Source organism: Mustela nigripes, chromosome 13 (assembly GCF_022355385.1).
Source record: "Mustela nigripes isolate SB6536 chromosome 13, MUSNIG.SB6536, whole genome shotgun sequence".
Lineage (NCBI taxonomy): Eukaryota > Metazoa > Chordata > Mammalia > Carnivora > Mustelidae > Mustela > Mustela nigripes.
In genome coordinates, this window is record NC_081569.1 from 30658944 (window position 1) to 30675455 (window position 16512).

A 16512-nucleotide genomic window follows, 5' to 3' on the forward strand; every position below is an offset into this window, starting at 1 on the left:
AGAGAGCACACAGCTGGATGGCCTTCTGGCCCCCGGGGTGGGGGTGGGGAGCGGAATCGAAGGGGGAGGGATTGTACAGCTGCTTGGGGGGGGGGGGGGGGGGGCGGGGGGGGAGGGGGGGGGGGGGGGTTCGCACGGCTGCGGGGGGGGGGGGGTGGGGGGCCTGGGTGGAGCGCAGCGGGAACTCCTCTAGCGTTTGTCCACATAGGAGTGTCACAATTTGGATGGGAACCCAGATAGCTAGCCCCAGAGTGCCAGGCTGCCCGAACAGCTTGCCTATTGGCTCGTCGCAGCAGCCCCGCTGGTCTCAGGAACCCCCACTTGAACCACCCGCGGAGAGGTGCGCTCGGGGATCCGACCCCGCGTCCGCTGTGGGCGCATTTCCTCGAAGTCTTACCTCGAAGGGCTGGGTCTCACCCGCGCGCCTGGTGCCTCCCGGAGTTTTCCCCACGCCCTCCTTGCCCGGCTGCTGCGAGGCTCCGCAAGGGAAAGACCGGCGGGGGCTTTATCCCCCGCCGGTGTCACAGGAAAACCCCGGGAGCAGCCCAGAGGCAGGGCTTTTCCTGGAAAGCCCCCTCCAGGCGCCTGGCGGAGAGGCCTGGGGCTCCGCATCGGGACTACCTGCCCGCCTCCCCAGAGGCGGGCCGGAGGCTCAGCCGAGAAGCTGAGGAAAGGCGAGCCTAGAGCTCGGAGGAGAGATCGGGAAACCCCGTCCCCCGCCCCTTCCCCCCTCCCAGTCTTGGGTGGAAATTCGCAGCCCAAGCTGGAATCATAGACTTGGGGCGCGCTCCCAGCCTCGGCCAAGGAAAGGTATTTGAGGGTGTAGGATTAAGGACACCTTTCCCCCCAGCCTCTAAGGTCTGGAGAGGGTCCACCCTGCGCTCCCGCGGGGCCGGCTCCCCGCCCCCCACCCCTTACCTCCCCCCCGCCCCCCGCCCGCTCCGGGCCCCCGGCCCGCGCGCGGCTGCTCCTTTAAGAAGCCCAGGTAGGCAGGCCCGGCTGCGGGAGCCGCTCCTATGGCAACCCGCGAGCTGCGGCGGCTTCATGAATATTCCGGGGCGCGGGAGCCGAGCGCTGCCGGAGGGCGCTCCGGGGGAGGCGGCCGCTGATGTAAGCCTGGCGGGCCGCTGGGCTCCGCTCGGCTGCGGCTGGAGCCCCGGGACTGGCCGGCCGGGCTCGGCCAGAGGAGGCGAGGCGAGCTTGCAAGCGGCTGGCTGCAAAGCCGAGGCGGCGGGACAGACTGACAGCCCTCCTGCCCGCGGGACGCACGCCCGGGAGGCGCGCGGGTCGTGCGCTCTGCGCTCCAGAGCGGTTCTCCGAGCGCCGCGGCCGCAGCGCCGCTTCTACCCGCGCCCATTGTTCCCCGCGGGGGCGGGGCGCCTGGAGCCGGGCCGCGCGCCGCGCCCCCGAACGCGGGAGAGAGAGAGGGAGGGAGCGCGGGGTCCCCGCGCCCAGCCCGGCCGGGGAGGAGGCGCAGCGCGGCGAGCCCGGGGACCCGGAGCGGGACTGGGAGCCTCCCCGCGGCACCCAGCCTGCCCAAGCATGGGCGCCTGAGGCGGCGCGGAGCCGGCGGCGAAGGACGCGTCCCCGCGGGCAGACTGACCGGCTGGCGGACCTGGATCAGGTCGGCGGCGCCGCACCCGCGCCCCTGCCCTGGCCGGGCCCCGGCCCCCGGCGCCATGGACAAGCTGCCGCCGTCCATGCGCAAGCGGCTCTACAGCCTCCCGCAGCAGGTGGGGGCCAAGGCGTGGATCATGGACGAGGAAGAGGACACCGAGGAGGAGGGGACTGGGGGCCGCCAGGACCCCAGCCGCAGGAGCATCCGGCTGCGGCCGCTGCCCTCGCCCTCACCCTCGGCGGCCGCGGGCGGCACGGAGGCCCGGGGCGCGGCCCTCGGGGCGGCGGACGGCGAGGGGCCGGCCCGCGGCGCGGGCAAGTCCAGCACCAACGGCGACTGCAGGCGCTTCCGCGGGAGCCTGGCCTCACTGGGCAGCCGGGGCGGCGGCGGCGGTGGCGGCGGCGCCGGAGTGGGGGGCGGTAGCAGCCACGGGCACCTGCATGACTCCGCGGAGGAGCGGCGGCTCATCGCCGAGGGCGACGCGTCCCCCGGCGAGGACAGGACGCCCCCGGGCCTGGCGGCCGAGCCAGAGCGCCCCGGCACCTCGGCTCAGCCCGCAGCCTCGCCGCCGCCGCCCCAGCAGCCGCCGCAGCCGGCCTCCGCCTCCTGCGAGCAGCCCTCGGTGGACACCGCTATCAAAGTGGAAGGAGGCGCGGCCGCCGGCGACCAGATCCTCCCAGAGGCCGAGGTGCGCCTGGGCCAGGCCGGCTTCATGCAGCGCCAGTTTGGGGCCATGCTCCAGCCCGGGGTCAACAAATTCTCCCTGAGGATGTTTGGCAGCCAGAAAGCCGTGGAGCGCGAGCAGGAGAGGGTGAAATCGGCCGGATTTTGGATTATCCACCCCTACAGCGACTTCAGGTAAGGAGGCCGACGGGATCCTGTGGGTTCCCTGAGCGGTCGCAGGCATGCTTCCTCCTTCAGCCCTGCCTCTCAGCCGGAGTTAACTTTCCTTCCTCGCGCGCGGGGAGCTCCGAGAGATGTGGGGCGCCTCTAGGCACCAAGACACCCCCAGGCCTCCGCCTGCACCGCGCTGGGAACTTTTTCTGTGTTTCAGGCTCCAGTCCTCGCCCTCTTGGGGTCTGGGCCACTTTAGAGGCCAGCTGAAAAGGGGTTCTGAGCCTGGCCTAGCCCTGCAGGCAGCCGCGAGTGGGCTCTGCCACTTTAAGCCACACTTCCCACCTCCCCGCGCTGGGCTGCAGTCAGGGTAGCTATCCTATAGGCAGTTCCAGGCCATTCCGCCTGCTGAGCAGGGCCACGAAGGGAGACAGACCTCTTGGCAGAGGTGCCAGCTCCTTGGGCACTGACCCCAAGTGTTCTCATCTCCTTCTGGGAAGTAGCAGCTGGGGAGGGAGAGCTGGGCCCCCCAGAGGACTGAGGTGCAGGATAAAAGTTCTCCATGCCCACCTTAACCCAGGGTCCAGACCCTCATGGCAAGTGGTGGACCAGGAGCAGGCATTCCTGGCACCTGGCATCGGGACCAGCAGGACAGGATGACCTTGCTCATAGTGGTCAGGGAAGATGCCTGGTGTCCTGACTGATGAGCAGCTGGTCTGTGGCCCCAAGTTCATCCAGTGCCCCATCCTCACCCCGGAGGCCCAAACTCCAGTAGCTACTAGGACTTCCTGGCTCAGTCATGGGTCCCCAGACAAATGGTGTGACTGTCAGGCAGGGAGAGGGGCCCTGCCCCCTCCCCCAGCCCTTGAGTCAGATGCCACTGAGGAACAGGCAACACTCGGGGCCTGTGGGGGTATCTGCAAAACATGAGGTTGGTGATTACCTCTGAGGTTAAATAGGGATGCCCCCCTATCCCAGTCAAGGTCTTGGGGTCCCCCAGCACCCCCTGAGTTTTCCTGATACATCAGACTTAAGTGACAGTCTAAAAAACGCTACCCTTTAAAGCTGGGTCTAATTCATTCTCCGCACCCCCCCCCCAGCCCTGCCCCCTATTCGCTCCTTTCCCTGCCTACCCTGCTTGCCTGCCAATATAAATGAGCATTTTGCCAATCCAGAGCCCTTTTTGCAAACTCCAGGGAAGCTAGGTTTGTAATGAGAGCAAAGCCATTTTCCATCCAATGGGAGAGATTTCTCATGCTGGGAGTGACCAGTCAGGCAACACCCGATGGCTTAAAATAGTGGTGACCAGAGCCCCCACCCCACCCTTCTTGTTTGTTTGTTTGTTTGTTTGTTTTTTTTGAGGGATGGCTCTTTGTAACCCTAATATCAAGCGTTCCCTTTCCAGGAGTGTGGGAGGCCACAGGATAAACAGACAAGCATAGTCTTCAAGTTGTGTGAGCCAATGTGGGACCCTCCCACCAGGAACTGTGGCTGTTCCCCAGGACCAGGTTCCCAAAGTGTGGGCTCCCCTCTGGTCAGTGCTATGACTTAAGGCTCCCAGCCTAAGCTAGGAAGGAGTAGACAGGAGTTGTATATCCCGCACCATCGGGGGTCGGAGGTGGAGTGTGAGGGGGGTGACGGCTGGGCTTCCCTTCCCCCCTCAGAACTCCCAGGAGGTGGTGGCAGGCTGGCTGTGCCCATCTCTACCACTTGAGGGCCTTCAGGGGCCCCCCTCCCCTTGCTAATCTCCCCACTGTCTTGGTTGTCCGAGAGCCTCTGGTCAGGGTTCTCCTAGCCAACCCCAACGCGTGGGATGGTGGGGGATGTGAGGGGCCAACCCCAAGCTCCCCGGCCTCTACAGACAACAGGCTTTGATTGAGCACCTTTTGGGAACTGGGCCTTGTCTTCCCAGTTCTCCCTTATCCTGGATGGTGAAGGGTTAGGACTGGGTTGATTGCCTCATGGGAATCTCCCCGCCTTCCCCATCTTCCTCTGCCCATTTTGGCTGTCTGTCCGCAGTCCCCCTGCTGCAGACTCTCTCACTAACTGCAGGCTGCCTGGGACATGGCAGGGGCGGCTGGGGGCTGCGCGGTGGTGGGGATCGGGAGGGGTGCACGCAGCAGGATTGATAAATGGGTGACAGGACAAGGGGTCAGACTGGGCTTTGAATCTGCTTGTACCACAAGCGGCAGAGACAGGTAGCTGGAAGCCCACATTTCTGGGGCTGGGTGGAGTGTAAGAAAAGAAATCCAAGAAAGACCATCTATGTGTGTCTGGAGGGGCAGGGGTCAGACCTCTAGAACAAAACAGCTGCCCCAGGTTAAAGAGGCAAGGGCCTGGCTGAGTCTTCTAAGCTTAGGAAACCCACCACTCAATTTGGCATCACCCCCACCTACACCCCAAGCAGAGTTTCAGCCCCTGGCCAATGGGCCTCTGCGTGGAGCCCATTCCCACTGCCCAGCTCAGCCTCCCAAGAGCTTCTGCAAGCCCTGCTCAGGCCAGTCGAGGATTTATTCATCATGTTGATGGGCAGGAAGCATTGATCCTGCAGAATTGGTTTAATAAAGAATCGCCAGCAAACCATGATAGATTGAGTTTGCGGTTTGGAGTTCAAGGCTCACTGTCATGGGCCGCTTCTGGCATCTCCCGTTCCTGGGGGAGGAAGGTTGGATGCCTTTTCTGAGGGCCCAAGTGGACTGTGCTCTGAGGGATCTGCAGAACCTGGGCCATGGCTAATAAGAGGATTTTCTGGGCTCTACAGGCTAGTCTGCCCCCTGGCCCCCACTCCCCACCCCCTCACTTCCCAGTTGCCTTTTAAAATTTATATTTAAGGTTTGGTGAGGGAAAAGGCCAGGATGCACAGCCCCTCAGGATGGTGCTACCTGGGCTCCTGCCCAAGGCTGGTTGGGCTCTTGGGTCCCAGATGGTTCCTTCCTTCCGCATGAGCCATGTCCTGGGAGCCCCGTGTGGCAGTGGGAACCCCGAACAAATAAAACATAGTGTTTTTCCAAAGAGAGAGGAAAGGAGCAAGGGACCCGAGTGAAATGTACCTGGTTTTGTTCCCAGAAGCCTGTCAGGCTTTCAAGTGTTAGGCTCAGGGGGTATGCCTGGGTGTGTATATGGCTAGGTGTCTGTCTGAGCAGGTGTCTTGGAGCTGTGTGGGCGGACTGGGGGCTGGCAGGGAAGTCCCCATGTGGGATGTTCGTGATGGAGTACTCCTGTGCACCAGGCTCTAGCTTGGCCTTGAGAGGGGAGGCAGACAGAAGCTTGGCCCTTCTCTTCCCTCTGCTTCTATCTCTCCTAGCCTGAGCCTTCTGAAGCTGTGAAGAAGGGAAGGGAAGAAGTGTGCTAAAGGGTCCTTTCCTTGGGACAGAAAGCGCTGGACCCTGAAATCATGGAACCTGGGCCAGTGGCCTGATAAGTCCCTAACCCTGACTTCTGGGGCTGGCCCCCAGCCCCAGGCACTGCCACTGTCCCACTTCACATCATGTGCCCAGCCCTCTCTGCTGTGGGGCTCTGCTTGGGTTATGAGCCTTCTCTGAGCCTCAGTTTTCCCACCTAGCAAAATGGGAATCCTTTTGCCCATGTCAGACCTGTGCACCCGTGGTCACCCTGTGGAGGCAAGCAGCTCCAGAGCACTGTCTGAGCCCAGTAACTCTGCTGGGAGCCACACCGCCCCCACTCTCACTGCCTCCTGGATGTCCTGGATGGACCACATAGGCCTCCGTCCTTGGCTCAGGCCAGTGCTTCTGAACCAGTGTCAGGGACCTAAGTGAGAATGTGCAGAAAACTCTAGAGTGCGTATGGAGAAAGATACATGTATATCCAGACACAATAGGACGCTGAGTTTCTGGGGTCTGTGGACTCCCTAAGTTGAAGACCATGTAGCTCATGAACCCCACTCTAGCTAGACCATCCCAGAAAAGAGTGTCTGGTCTGGCAGGGGCAGGTGCTCACCTCTTAGAGCCCACACTCCCTGGGGCTGTCTGTAACCTGAGACCCCAGCCTCCCACAGCTGACATGAAAATGGAGCAGAGTTAGATGCTGAAGGAGGTAGTCTGGGGACTAGTTAGTTACTTTTCTCTCTCCTCAGTCCCACACCCAGCAGTCTTCCCTTCAAACCGGGCGGACTATTTGCATAGGAGGTGGTGAGGAGGAAGGAGGGAGCAGCCCAGCTCTGGGTTGGTGGCTAGGGGGTGGGGGGTGGGGGTCTTTCCTGGGAGCCATTACCCAAAAAACGGGCTTCTGCTCTCAGGAATGTGGGTGCTCACGCTGTCTGTTGTGTGGAAAGCCATGCCCAGAGAGGAGCTGCAGGCTTTGCGGTGCTGGGGGCGGGGGAAGGGCGCCTTGGTGCAGAGGGGAATTCCAAGGTGAGCTGCCTGGGTGGTGCTGGCAGCGGGCACAGTGGGCAGCAGGATTCTCCAGTGATGAGGACGTGCTCCCCCTGATAAGCCTGGGCTGGTGGCAAAGGCCAGCAGCCAGCTTGGGGCAGAGGTGCTCCTGGGATGGGAGGTGTGCAGAAGCCCCATGGGGCCCGGTCCCATTGCGTCGCCTGGGTGGGGAGGCCAGGGCTCCAGCTTCTCTCCCTCGAGAGGCTTCAGTCCACGGTCTGACCGCGGCCTGATGAGCCTGGGGGCTGCTCCCCTGCCCGGCCCGCCCCCCTTTGTTCCCTTAGCAGCTGTGAGCTGTGAGGTTTATGTCAGGTGGCCAGCCTCACACAGTGCTGAGCTGTCTGCCTGTCTGTCTGCCTGTCCACCTGTCTTCCTTTCCCCTGCTTTTGGGCCCCTGGGTCTTCTGGGGTGTACTCTCGGGCCACGCGGCCACTGTCATCCATCTGTCCCCTGCCTAACCACCTCAGGGCATTGGGATGGAGCTCTGTGTTTGTTCGAATGCGGCACTTGTCACATTGTCATGTCATCCGACTTGCCTGGGGATCTGGTGAAACTACAGGTTCTGACTCACCAGGTCAGAATTAGGCGCGGGGTCTGAGAATCTACATTTCTGCCACCGGCCCAGGTGATACTGATGCTGTGCTGCGCAGCCCAGAGCTGAGCTCTGAGGAGTGGGGTTCAGGTCATGTGTACATTCTCTGCTTAGCCTGGGTTCCCTGACGGAGTTCCCTGGGGGCAGAGATCGTCTACTGGTGGCCTCAAGCACTGAGTGCAGCCGGGCGAATTCTGTGAACCGGTGGAGAAACTGTTAGCCTCGGAAGTCAGCCACATGCTTGGGGGTGTTGGATTCCCAGCCCTCCCTCACCTCCTGCACTGCTGTGTGGACCCTGCTGGCCCTGGAGGCTGGCCGATGGGGGTGGGCAGGGGGAGGCCACGTAGCCAGAGGGCCCTTACCAATGCATCCCATCCTGTCTGTCACTTGGGTGGCTTCTCTCCCACCGGCAGTGCACCCGGCCAGAGGAGCAGGGGCCGGGAGTGCAGTGACCACTGTGCGGCACGGAGGTTTCTGGGAAGGAGCAGATGTCAGCAGAGAGACCAGAGGTGTCTGGGCAGGAGAGTGGGTGTGAGGTGGCCCTGACAGTGGCTGCCTGGGAAGAGGAAGAGACGTCCAGTAAAAGCAGCTGGTTTGACACCTTGAGGTTGTGGGTGGCGGGTGGGGGTTGTCTGAACCTCAGTGCCCCCTCCACTGGCCCACACCATGCCTAGCAGCCTCCCCCGTGGGCTGGACTTCTCTCTGCCCCCTCCCACCGTGGGAGGCAGCAGGCTCCATACAGATGATGGAGATGACCGTGTCACAGCAGCCTGAGTGGCCCCTTGTCACAACACTGGCCATCCTGGGGGAGTTTGCCCTGAGTAAGAAGGTGCAGTCCCAGCGGGGAGGCGGGGCTCATCACAGATCCAAGGAGGCCACTAGCTGCCGCACATACACCCCTTGGCTCAAGAACTCTTACAAAGCTGCGACTGCCAGTGGCTAATTAATAGAAGGGCTACTAAGGCCGGCCAGGCCGGCCTGCTGGGGCCCAGGGGATATTGAAGAATTCACAATTCCCAGCCAGAGCGGGCCGTGGGGAGGGCAGGGGCATTGCCTTGGCTTGGGAGAGGATGTTCCCTGCCAGCCAGGCTTTACTGAGAAAGCATTGCCAGGGCCCTGGAAATCTGCGATTCCCAAGCCTAGGAGGTGACTCGAAGACACTCTTCATCATCAGCCCCCGCCCAGGATCAGGTGGCAGCCGCACAAAGTGAGGGTGCGCTCCCCACCACCAAGGCTGCTCAACATGAGACAGCAGTGCTTAGATCGGAAGTTGCTAAGCAGCATCCCATGGACCAAATACAGCACCCAGATGTGTTCTGTTTGGGCAGCAGAGTGTGTCATAACAAATCCAAGACGGTGTTTTAAAATGGAAAGATGTGACATAAAAATTTGGCTTTCGGGCTTCCTCTGAAAAATTGGAAGCTCTGGTGGCTCTGGCCCCACGTTCCCACACCAAAGCAGGCTGCTGGAGCAGACTAGAGGCCGCCCCGTTTAGTTTGGCGTGTGCCCTCCCGTCACCCACTGTCCCTAATGTCCCATGCCCAGCTGTGTAGTCATGCACCCTGAGCTGATGACCTCCCCCCACCACCCGTAGGCTTCTGAGTTTACAACCCTCGATTCAACCCAACAGAGACTGAAGCCAGGGGTTGCCGGGTCAGTAAACGCCGTTTATGGGCCATCCATCTATACAGGTACCAAACTGCTGGAAACTTTGTCTCCTGTTTTATTTACTCACGGTGGCCTGAACCTTATGTTCTGCTATCCCCGGTTTAAAGATAAAGAAACGGAGTCTCTGACAGGAGAAAGAGAAAGATTTGCCCGAAATCATGCCACCAGGAATCTAAATACATTCTTGTCTCTCTTTGTCTCCTTCCTCTTCTTTTTTGTTAGCTTTTGAAAGCTAAATTACAAACAGAGTTCAAGAAAACATTCTCCTGAGAATGAAAACATGGCAGATAATGTTTGAGCACACATCGTCGGCGGGGAGGGGTGAGGTGTGCTGTGGGAGCCGCCTTGGGAGAGGCAACAGGCCCCAGCACACCGGGTCTGGACAGGCCTTAGCGAGCCGCTGGCCTAAAGCCTTCATTTCATCAAAGGGGAGCAAAGGACCAGAAAGGGGGAGCCACTGACCCAAAGTCACAGAATAAGTCCATGTCAGAGATGAAATCAGAACCCAGTGGGTTATGTAATGTCTGGCAGCAAAGATCTTAAAATTGCACAGTCTATCCCTAGATCCCAACCAGAGGTTTTGTCACTGGAGCGTTTTTCTGTTTTAAAGATTTTTAATTTACTTATTTGAGAGAGAGCATGAGAGAGAGAGAACATGAGGAGGGGCACAGGGAGAGAGAGAAGCAGACTCCTCACTGAGCCGAGAGCCTGACGCGGGGTTCGGTCACCGACTGAGCCCCCTAGGCGCCCTGACCCCGGCGTTTACACGGTTGCCCCAGCTCCATGCCCGAATTTTAGGGTGATGGGTATTTTCTGAGTCCCTTCTTAACTTAAGCCAATCCAGTGAGAAGGGAGTCTTTCCGTACCTGAAGAGGCAGCGTCTGGAGGCTTGGATGTGCTTGCCCTAACCTCTCACTCTGGGGATGCCGGATCAGGACCCTGACTGGTGCGGGGGACTTAGGGATTTTGGAACCATATCCAGATGCCGTGGATACACCTGTTCTTCAAGGGGACAGGTAGCCTGTGGAATCTGTGTTCTTTCCACCAGAGAAATTGGTGGTCATGTGGTCTATCCATTGCATCCTTCAGAGAAGTGAGGATGTGGAGTCCTGGTTCAGAACTGTGTGTCCAGGGGTGGGGCTCAGGGTGTGATCAAGGTCAGGTGTCTCTCGGAGGCCACAGTTTAGCCCCACGCTGACCAGGATCCAGGTTGAACCTGAGACCGAGATAAGGCCTGGGTCTGGGCTCAGGGACTGGAGTCCTCGAACAAAGCCTTGGAACCAACCCCAGTGCCTCCCTGAGGCCTCAGGACTCTGGGCAAGGTGCGCGTGGGGGCCACCTCCACCTGGTGCCCTCCCCTTTAAGAAGCCCTCCCTTTCTCTAAGCTCCCTGAGCTCCTACACCTCTTAGCATCTGAGCCAGCTGCCTCTGGTCCTCTCTGGGAGGGAAAGTACAAATTATAAATAAACAGCAGTGCCACTGCTGCCGACACCAGAGCCTCCGAACCTGACACGTGACGGCTCCCCGCCCCGCGCTGCTCTCTCATTGTTTGGGGCTGGTGTCTGTCTGCCTACCCAGGCGGCCAGCTCAGGGCTTCCGCACAGCGGGGCTCCGGCTGGGCAGTGCGGGAGCCCAGAGCTGGCTGGGATGTGTGCTGTCTTGATAGAGGGACTCCCTACACCCCACCACACTCTGAGCCCCACAAACTTCTGAGACCGGCCGTGGGGCCTCCGGGTCTGCTCGAGGCAGCTGCGGGGGCCTGATAATTGGCTGCTGATGATTTTGTGTCTGTCTAAGCATTTATCCATGTGGGTGGACGTGTTATGTCTGCGTGAACGAGGCTTTCAGAAAATTAATATGTAACATTGGGCTGGTTCATGTACCGTCTTCTGGGCCTGGGGAGGGGCAAGCTTAAGGGGTGGGAATGGGTCGTACCCCCTCAGAGATCAGATGCTCCATTCCAAGACTGTTGTCACCCATTTTGGAGGATGGGGGTCACTACCCACCCGGCAAAGAAAATAGGATTTCAGCCCCTCTTAGGGTAGATCAGTATGGGATTGATGGTCCGGGAAGGCTTCCTGGAGGAAGCAGATCAGAGCTGGATTTGAAGGAAAGAGAGAACCATTCTGCACGCTTTCTTGGAAGTAGGTTTCTGGGAGATGGAGCTAAGGGACTGGGGGTGGTGGGAGGGTGTTGGTAGCCCCTAAGAGCGGGTTACTCAAAATCTGCCTCTTTGGACTTGTACTTATTAAGCTCAGTGCTTCTCCCTTAAGGACCGTGAGCCCCCCCACCCCCGTCTTGACCCTGCTGCTGTCTGGGTATGTGTGCATATATTTGCGGGTGTGCGGCTGTGTGTGTGTCTGTCTGTCTGGCCTCTCCTCCTGGGTCCTTGTGGCCCAGGGAGTTCTCCTGGCCCCAGTCCCGGGCCCAGCTGCCCAACCTCCGAGACAGCCCCCTTCTCTTGCTGTTCTACACCCGGAAGGCAGGTGTTGCCGCCACATTAATGTCACTGAGCGTGTGGCCTGGAGCCCAGAAGTAATTACCCTGCAGTTCCCTGTTGTAGGCTGGAGCAGCCCCTGTCAATGATTAACGCGAGTCCCCAGCCGGTTGTCCAAAGACAGCTTCTCCCACCTATCCTCCATCACAGCATACACAGCGGTTTTCCCTCCTGCAGGGACAGGAGAGACCCTCGAGCCCACAGGCCCCATCAGGGCCATCAGCGCCTCATAGAAGAAACACGGTCCAGCGGGGGAGACGCTGCAGCTGGGGCCCGTCTGCGCAGCATCGGGGCTGGCCCACCCTGGAGCCCTGTGTTCTCTCCTCCTGAGCTTTCCTAGCTTAGAACCCGCCCCCCCCCATGCTGAGCTGGCCCTCCTGACCCTCCTCCTGTTCCACTGTATGACCTCAGCAAAGTCCTTTCCTGTCTCAGTGTCCAGGGTCAGGGCTCAGTCTGAGGCTGAGAAGAGAGCAAAGCTAATTGCCCAAATAGGTATTGAACCCGCGATCCTGACCCCATTAGTACAAATTGAGCCAGCAGGGCAGGGACAGCGCAGCTGATGAGTGGAGCTGATGAGAACCTCCCTCCCTCCCTCTTTCCCAAGACTCTGCAGAGGCCAATCCAGGCTTGAACCTGGAGTAGTGCAGCCCCAGGGCTCCTGGGGCAGCGGGAATTCCTGCCTCACGGGCCTCTCTCCACGGAGGCTCTGCCAGCCCTTTGTGCCTGGGGGGCGGGAGACAGAGGGGAACAAGGTGGAGGCTCCCCAGCAGTGTCTGTCTGGTCCGCTGAGCACCCCCCAGCCCCCACGAGATCATGGCCTCCGAGGGAGTGGACATCAGGCTTTCCTTTTTTTTTTTTTTTTTTTTTGTTCTCTGGGCAAAGGACAGCAGCTCCCTTGTCCTCCCAGCCATCTCTCCTGGGGGACAGTTGTCCCCTCCTGGAAGCTCAGACCTGGCCCTGGAAGAGTTCAGAGGAGAGGCTCCATGGGGAGTGTGGGTCATCCTAGACAGCTGCGCCCGGAGGAGTCCTGGGGGGCAGGCCTGCAGCACCACGGGCTTTGGAATTGGCAGGGGAAGGAAATGCGGCAAGCTGTTCATCCTGTCCCAGAGGCTCTGAGGAGTCATCCTCCCGCTGTGTCACTCCCCAGCTTCTGGGGACAGAGCCGAGGGGGCCCCTGCAGTGAATAAGAGGCCAGTGAATGCTCTGCCCCATCCAGCTGTGAGGACCGGGCTGAGGCCTCTCCTCCGGGCGCCTTGCTTTCCTCCAAATTGGACAGTGCTTCTGGAGAGGGCTGGCTTTTAGCAAGACCCCAGGCCCCTGAAGCTGAAATCAGCGGGCCACACCTGGGAGCTTCGTGTGACTTCAGACGCCTGGTGTGGCACCGGGGGGTATGATTTTGGGGAGATTGCTTCTGCTTCGGTCACTTGAGGAGCCGGCGGGCTGGGACCTCCCTACACTAATAGTCCGCAGTTCTCCAGCCAAAGGGCATCTGCCTCAGTCCCTCAGGGCTCCCCGGAGCCTGGGGGTGACATGGTTGTTCCCCCAGTCTGCCATCCAAGCCCATGTGTGACAGGCCCCTCTGCAGGGACTCGTTACCTTTTCTTCTGTCAGCAACCAGAATCCTAACCCTCTGGGGGCTGGCGGGACCCCAAGGACCACGGCCCTTGCTCCATGTCCTTGTCAGACTGTGTTTTCCTAGACGGAAGGCAGCGGAGTCCCATCTGGTTCCTGTTGTCAAGAGCCCAGGCACCTCCAGGGGAACCCCCCTCCCAGCAAGAAGGGGGCCACGCCGACCTTCCCAGAGCCAGTATTTAGCTCCCTGCTCCAGGGAGACCCTCCTGCTGCGTCCATCCTCACCAGAGAACCACTTCTGCCCTGAGCCCGTCCCCCTGGCGCCCCCTCCTTCGGGAGCAGGTGAGCTCTCTCCTACCCAAGTTCCCCTGAGGTTACGCTCACGTGCTACTCCTCAGCCGTTTGCTATTTTTGTTCCAGTCTCCTGTGTGGGGACAGCTGTGCTTGAGCCTTTGTTTCCTGGAAGCTGGGCGGGCAAGTGCTCCAGCTGCTCGCCGCCTCCCTGTTTTTTCCCCAGATAGTCTTGTCAGACTAAGCTCAGAGAGGTTAGGCCACTAGCCTGAGGGAACACAGCATCCTGGCATCTCGGGGCACTGTAGAGCAGATGACTTGCAGTACGCGTTGGGATATGTGTGTGCACGCGTGCGTGCATGTGCGTGCGTGTGTGTGTGTGTGTGTGTGCACTCTTACGTTAGTGTATCTGTGCGTGCACAGACTGAAAGTCTCAGCCGTTCAGAGAAGTAGTGGGTTGGTATCTTGGTGTTCCTTACAGCCCGGCTGTGCTCAGTTGTACCTTTGAGAAGGTGCCATCACAATCCCTTCCTCGAGGAACTGTCTTCCTCTGCAGACTTCATGGCTTCCCATGGCCCCCCGGAAGAGTCCGGACAACTCCGTCTGCCATTCAGTATGCCCCTGACTCTCTTCAGACCAGTACTGGGTCGGGGGGCTGGGGGTGGGGGGAAGCAGGGGGCCAGGGTTCTCTAAGGCTTGCACTCTTCTCTCCTAAGTTTCCATCTGGCCGGCTGCCCTCGGCTGGCCCCTCTAGCCTCCGCACTGCAGGGATTCCTGGAACTGGCGTGTCTTTAGAGATCGGCCAGCTCCCTCCTTCTGGGGAAACTGAAAAAAGGATTATGAGAGGGCAGGGACTTGTTCAGGGCCCACGGTAGGTTAGAGATGGAGCGGGAACTAGAACCCAAGACTCGTGGGCCTCTGGGCTGGACACCTGCTGTGTAGCATAATCCTCCTTCCCGTAACGACACTGACCTTCCTGCCCAGGGCACAGACTCAGGCCGCCTCCTCTCTGGGGCTTTCATACGCAGCAGGCCGTGCTGCTTTCTGCTCCTTTCTGCCCCTGTGCTCAAGCCTGGCTGAACTTGCCCTCCCGCTCTTCCTGGTCCACATTGCAGAGCAGACAGTCTCCTCACTACCCGCCACCTCCAGCTTATGGGTCATCTGCCCATGGAACTGGTCTGGATCATCAGCTCCCCTGTGGGGGTGGGTCTGTCTGTCCCTACGAATGAGGGCTCTTTGTGGTGAGACTGGTCCACATGCGCCAGTATCCCCAGAGCCCTCAGGCCAGGACCTGCCTCTTAGTTGTCATAAGAATAATGATGATGGGGGCACCTGAGTGGCTCAGAGGGTTAAAGCCTCTACCTTCAGCTCAGGTCATGATCTCAGGGTCCTGGGAGCGAGCCCCGCATCCAGCTCTCTGCTCAGCGGGGAGCCTGCTTCTCCCTCTCTCTCTACCTGCCTCTCTGCCTACTTGTGATCTCTGTCAAATAAATAAAATCTTAAAAAAAAAAAAAAAAAAGAAGAATGATGATGATAACAGCCAGCATATCCTGAGGATTTACACTGTGTAGCGTATTATAAATATCTCGCTGAATTCTCCCAGAATCCTTTGAGGTGGGATTCATGTTCTCCTTTTGCACATGAGAAAAGAAGCTCAGAGAGGTTAAATGATCTGTCTGAGGCCACACAGCCAGGTATGTAGACACTCAAAGAAGGCCTGAATTCCCGTCTGCTACGGTTTGGCTATTCCGGTGTGGTCCTGGGACCAGTAGCTTCACTGTCACTGGGAGCCTATTAGCCAGGCAGATGTCAGCCCCCAGTCCCCCTGCCTAGTGCAGCCCTATCTGTGTCTAGATACAATCCCTAGGTGTCAGTGTGTAGAGCACTGTGCCGTACGATGGAAAGATCACACAAGGGGGAAGATTCTATCAGGGACAGCCCTCAGCTCACCTCGGAACAGCCGAGACTGGCCCTCACTGTGTGATAAAGGCTAGGGCCGCAGCCCAGGACCGGGAAGGCTGCGCGAAGTGTCAGGGGTTTCACGGGTCTTCTTGGGTCTTCAAAACCAAAACCAAATTTTCTTCCTTAAGTCACATAGACAATTTGAAAAAAAAAAAAATGCACCCAGATCCCAGCTACCTACCCATAAACAAAAGCACTAGGCGCCCTTGGCTCTGAAACTTCTGGAGGCGGCCCCAGGCAGCCCAGGGAGCAGCTACCTGGGAGCCCTGTGATTCTGAGTCAGAGAGTTTGAGGTGGGTTAAAAATAGAGCCTAGTGGCCAGAGGCGAGTGGGAGGAAGAGAGCAATTTGTCTGTTATGGGGGGGGGACCCCAAGTCAGGGAGGTTGGGCCAGAAGAGGGGGCGGCGAGGATAGGGGGGTTATGACCTCAGAGGCAAGAGCTGCAGGACCCAGCCTGGCTCTGGAAGGTTGTGGGGTGTGGAGTTCCGGCCTGAGGGGAAGGGAGAATCTAAAATGCCAGCCCTGGGGCACAGGAAGGGAAGACCCCATCCAGCGCCCAGGCAGCCGGCAGCTTCTCTGGGAGGGCATAGTGCTGGGCAGTAGCTCTGCCTCAGAGAGTGCTGAGCAGGAGCCGGGACAGGGAGGGGACAGAGAGGGACTGGTTGAAGATCCAGGTTTCACAGGAGGGAGGGAGACAAGGAAGGAGGCTCTTCTCTGTGGCTGCCCACGTGTGTGTCGTGGGCAGGCACGTGGTCTCCTTTGCCTGTCAGCCTGCCCTTCAGATGCCTCCCTCCCTCCTTCATCACCGCCCTCCTCCAGAAACTCTGCTCATCCTGACCTCCGTGCCATGCTAACACGCTTTCTGCCCGTGGATGCTGGCTCCCCAGGCGTTTGCCGGAGGACCCCATGTGTCTCTCTCCTGACTCCAGCGAGGGGACTCTCCCCAGCACAGGCCACCAGGCACCGGCTAAAGGCAAATTTCGTTTTTTTGATTATAAAAGAAATAAGAATTTGCACACTTTTAAGAAAATAAAGAACTTAGAAATAGACGGAGTGTAGGAAATCTAGAAACGTATGACAGAGCAAA

General features: G+C 59.5%; 1 protein-coding gene across 1 annotated transcript in view; it reads left to right on the top strand.

Annotated features, from left to right (window-relative positions):
- The first annotated feature begins 1426 nt into the window (after window positions 1–1426).
- The window catches only part of HCN4 (hyperpolarization activated cyclic nucleotide gated potassium channel 4), a 41783-nt gene continuing 26697 nt past the window's right edge, over window positions 1427–16512 (top strand). Inside the window, exon 1 of the mRNA XM_059371875.1 lies at window positions 1427–2476. Within this exon, the coding sequence (XP_059227858.1) occupies window positions 1680–2476 (797 nt within the window). The 5' untranslated portion in view covers window positions 1427–1679. The remainder of the gene's footprint in view (window positions 2477–16512) is intronic.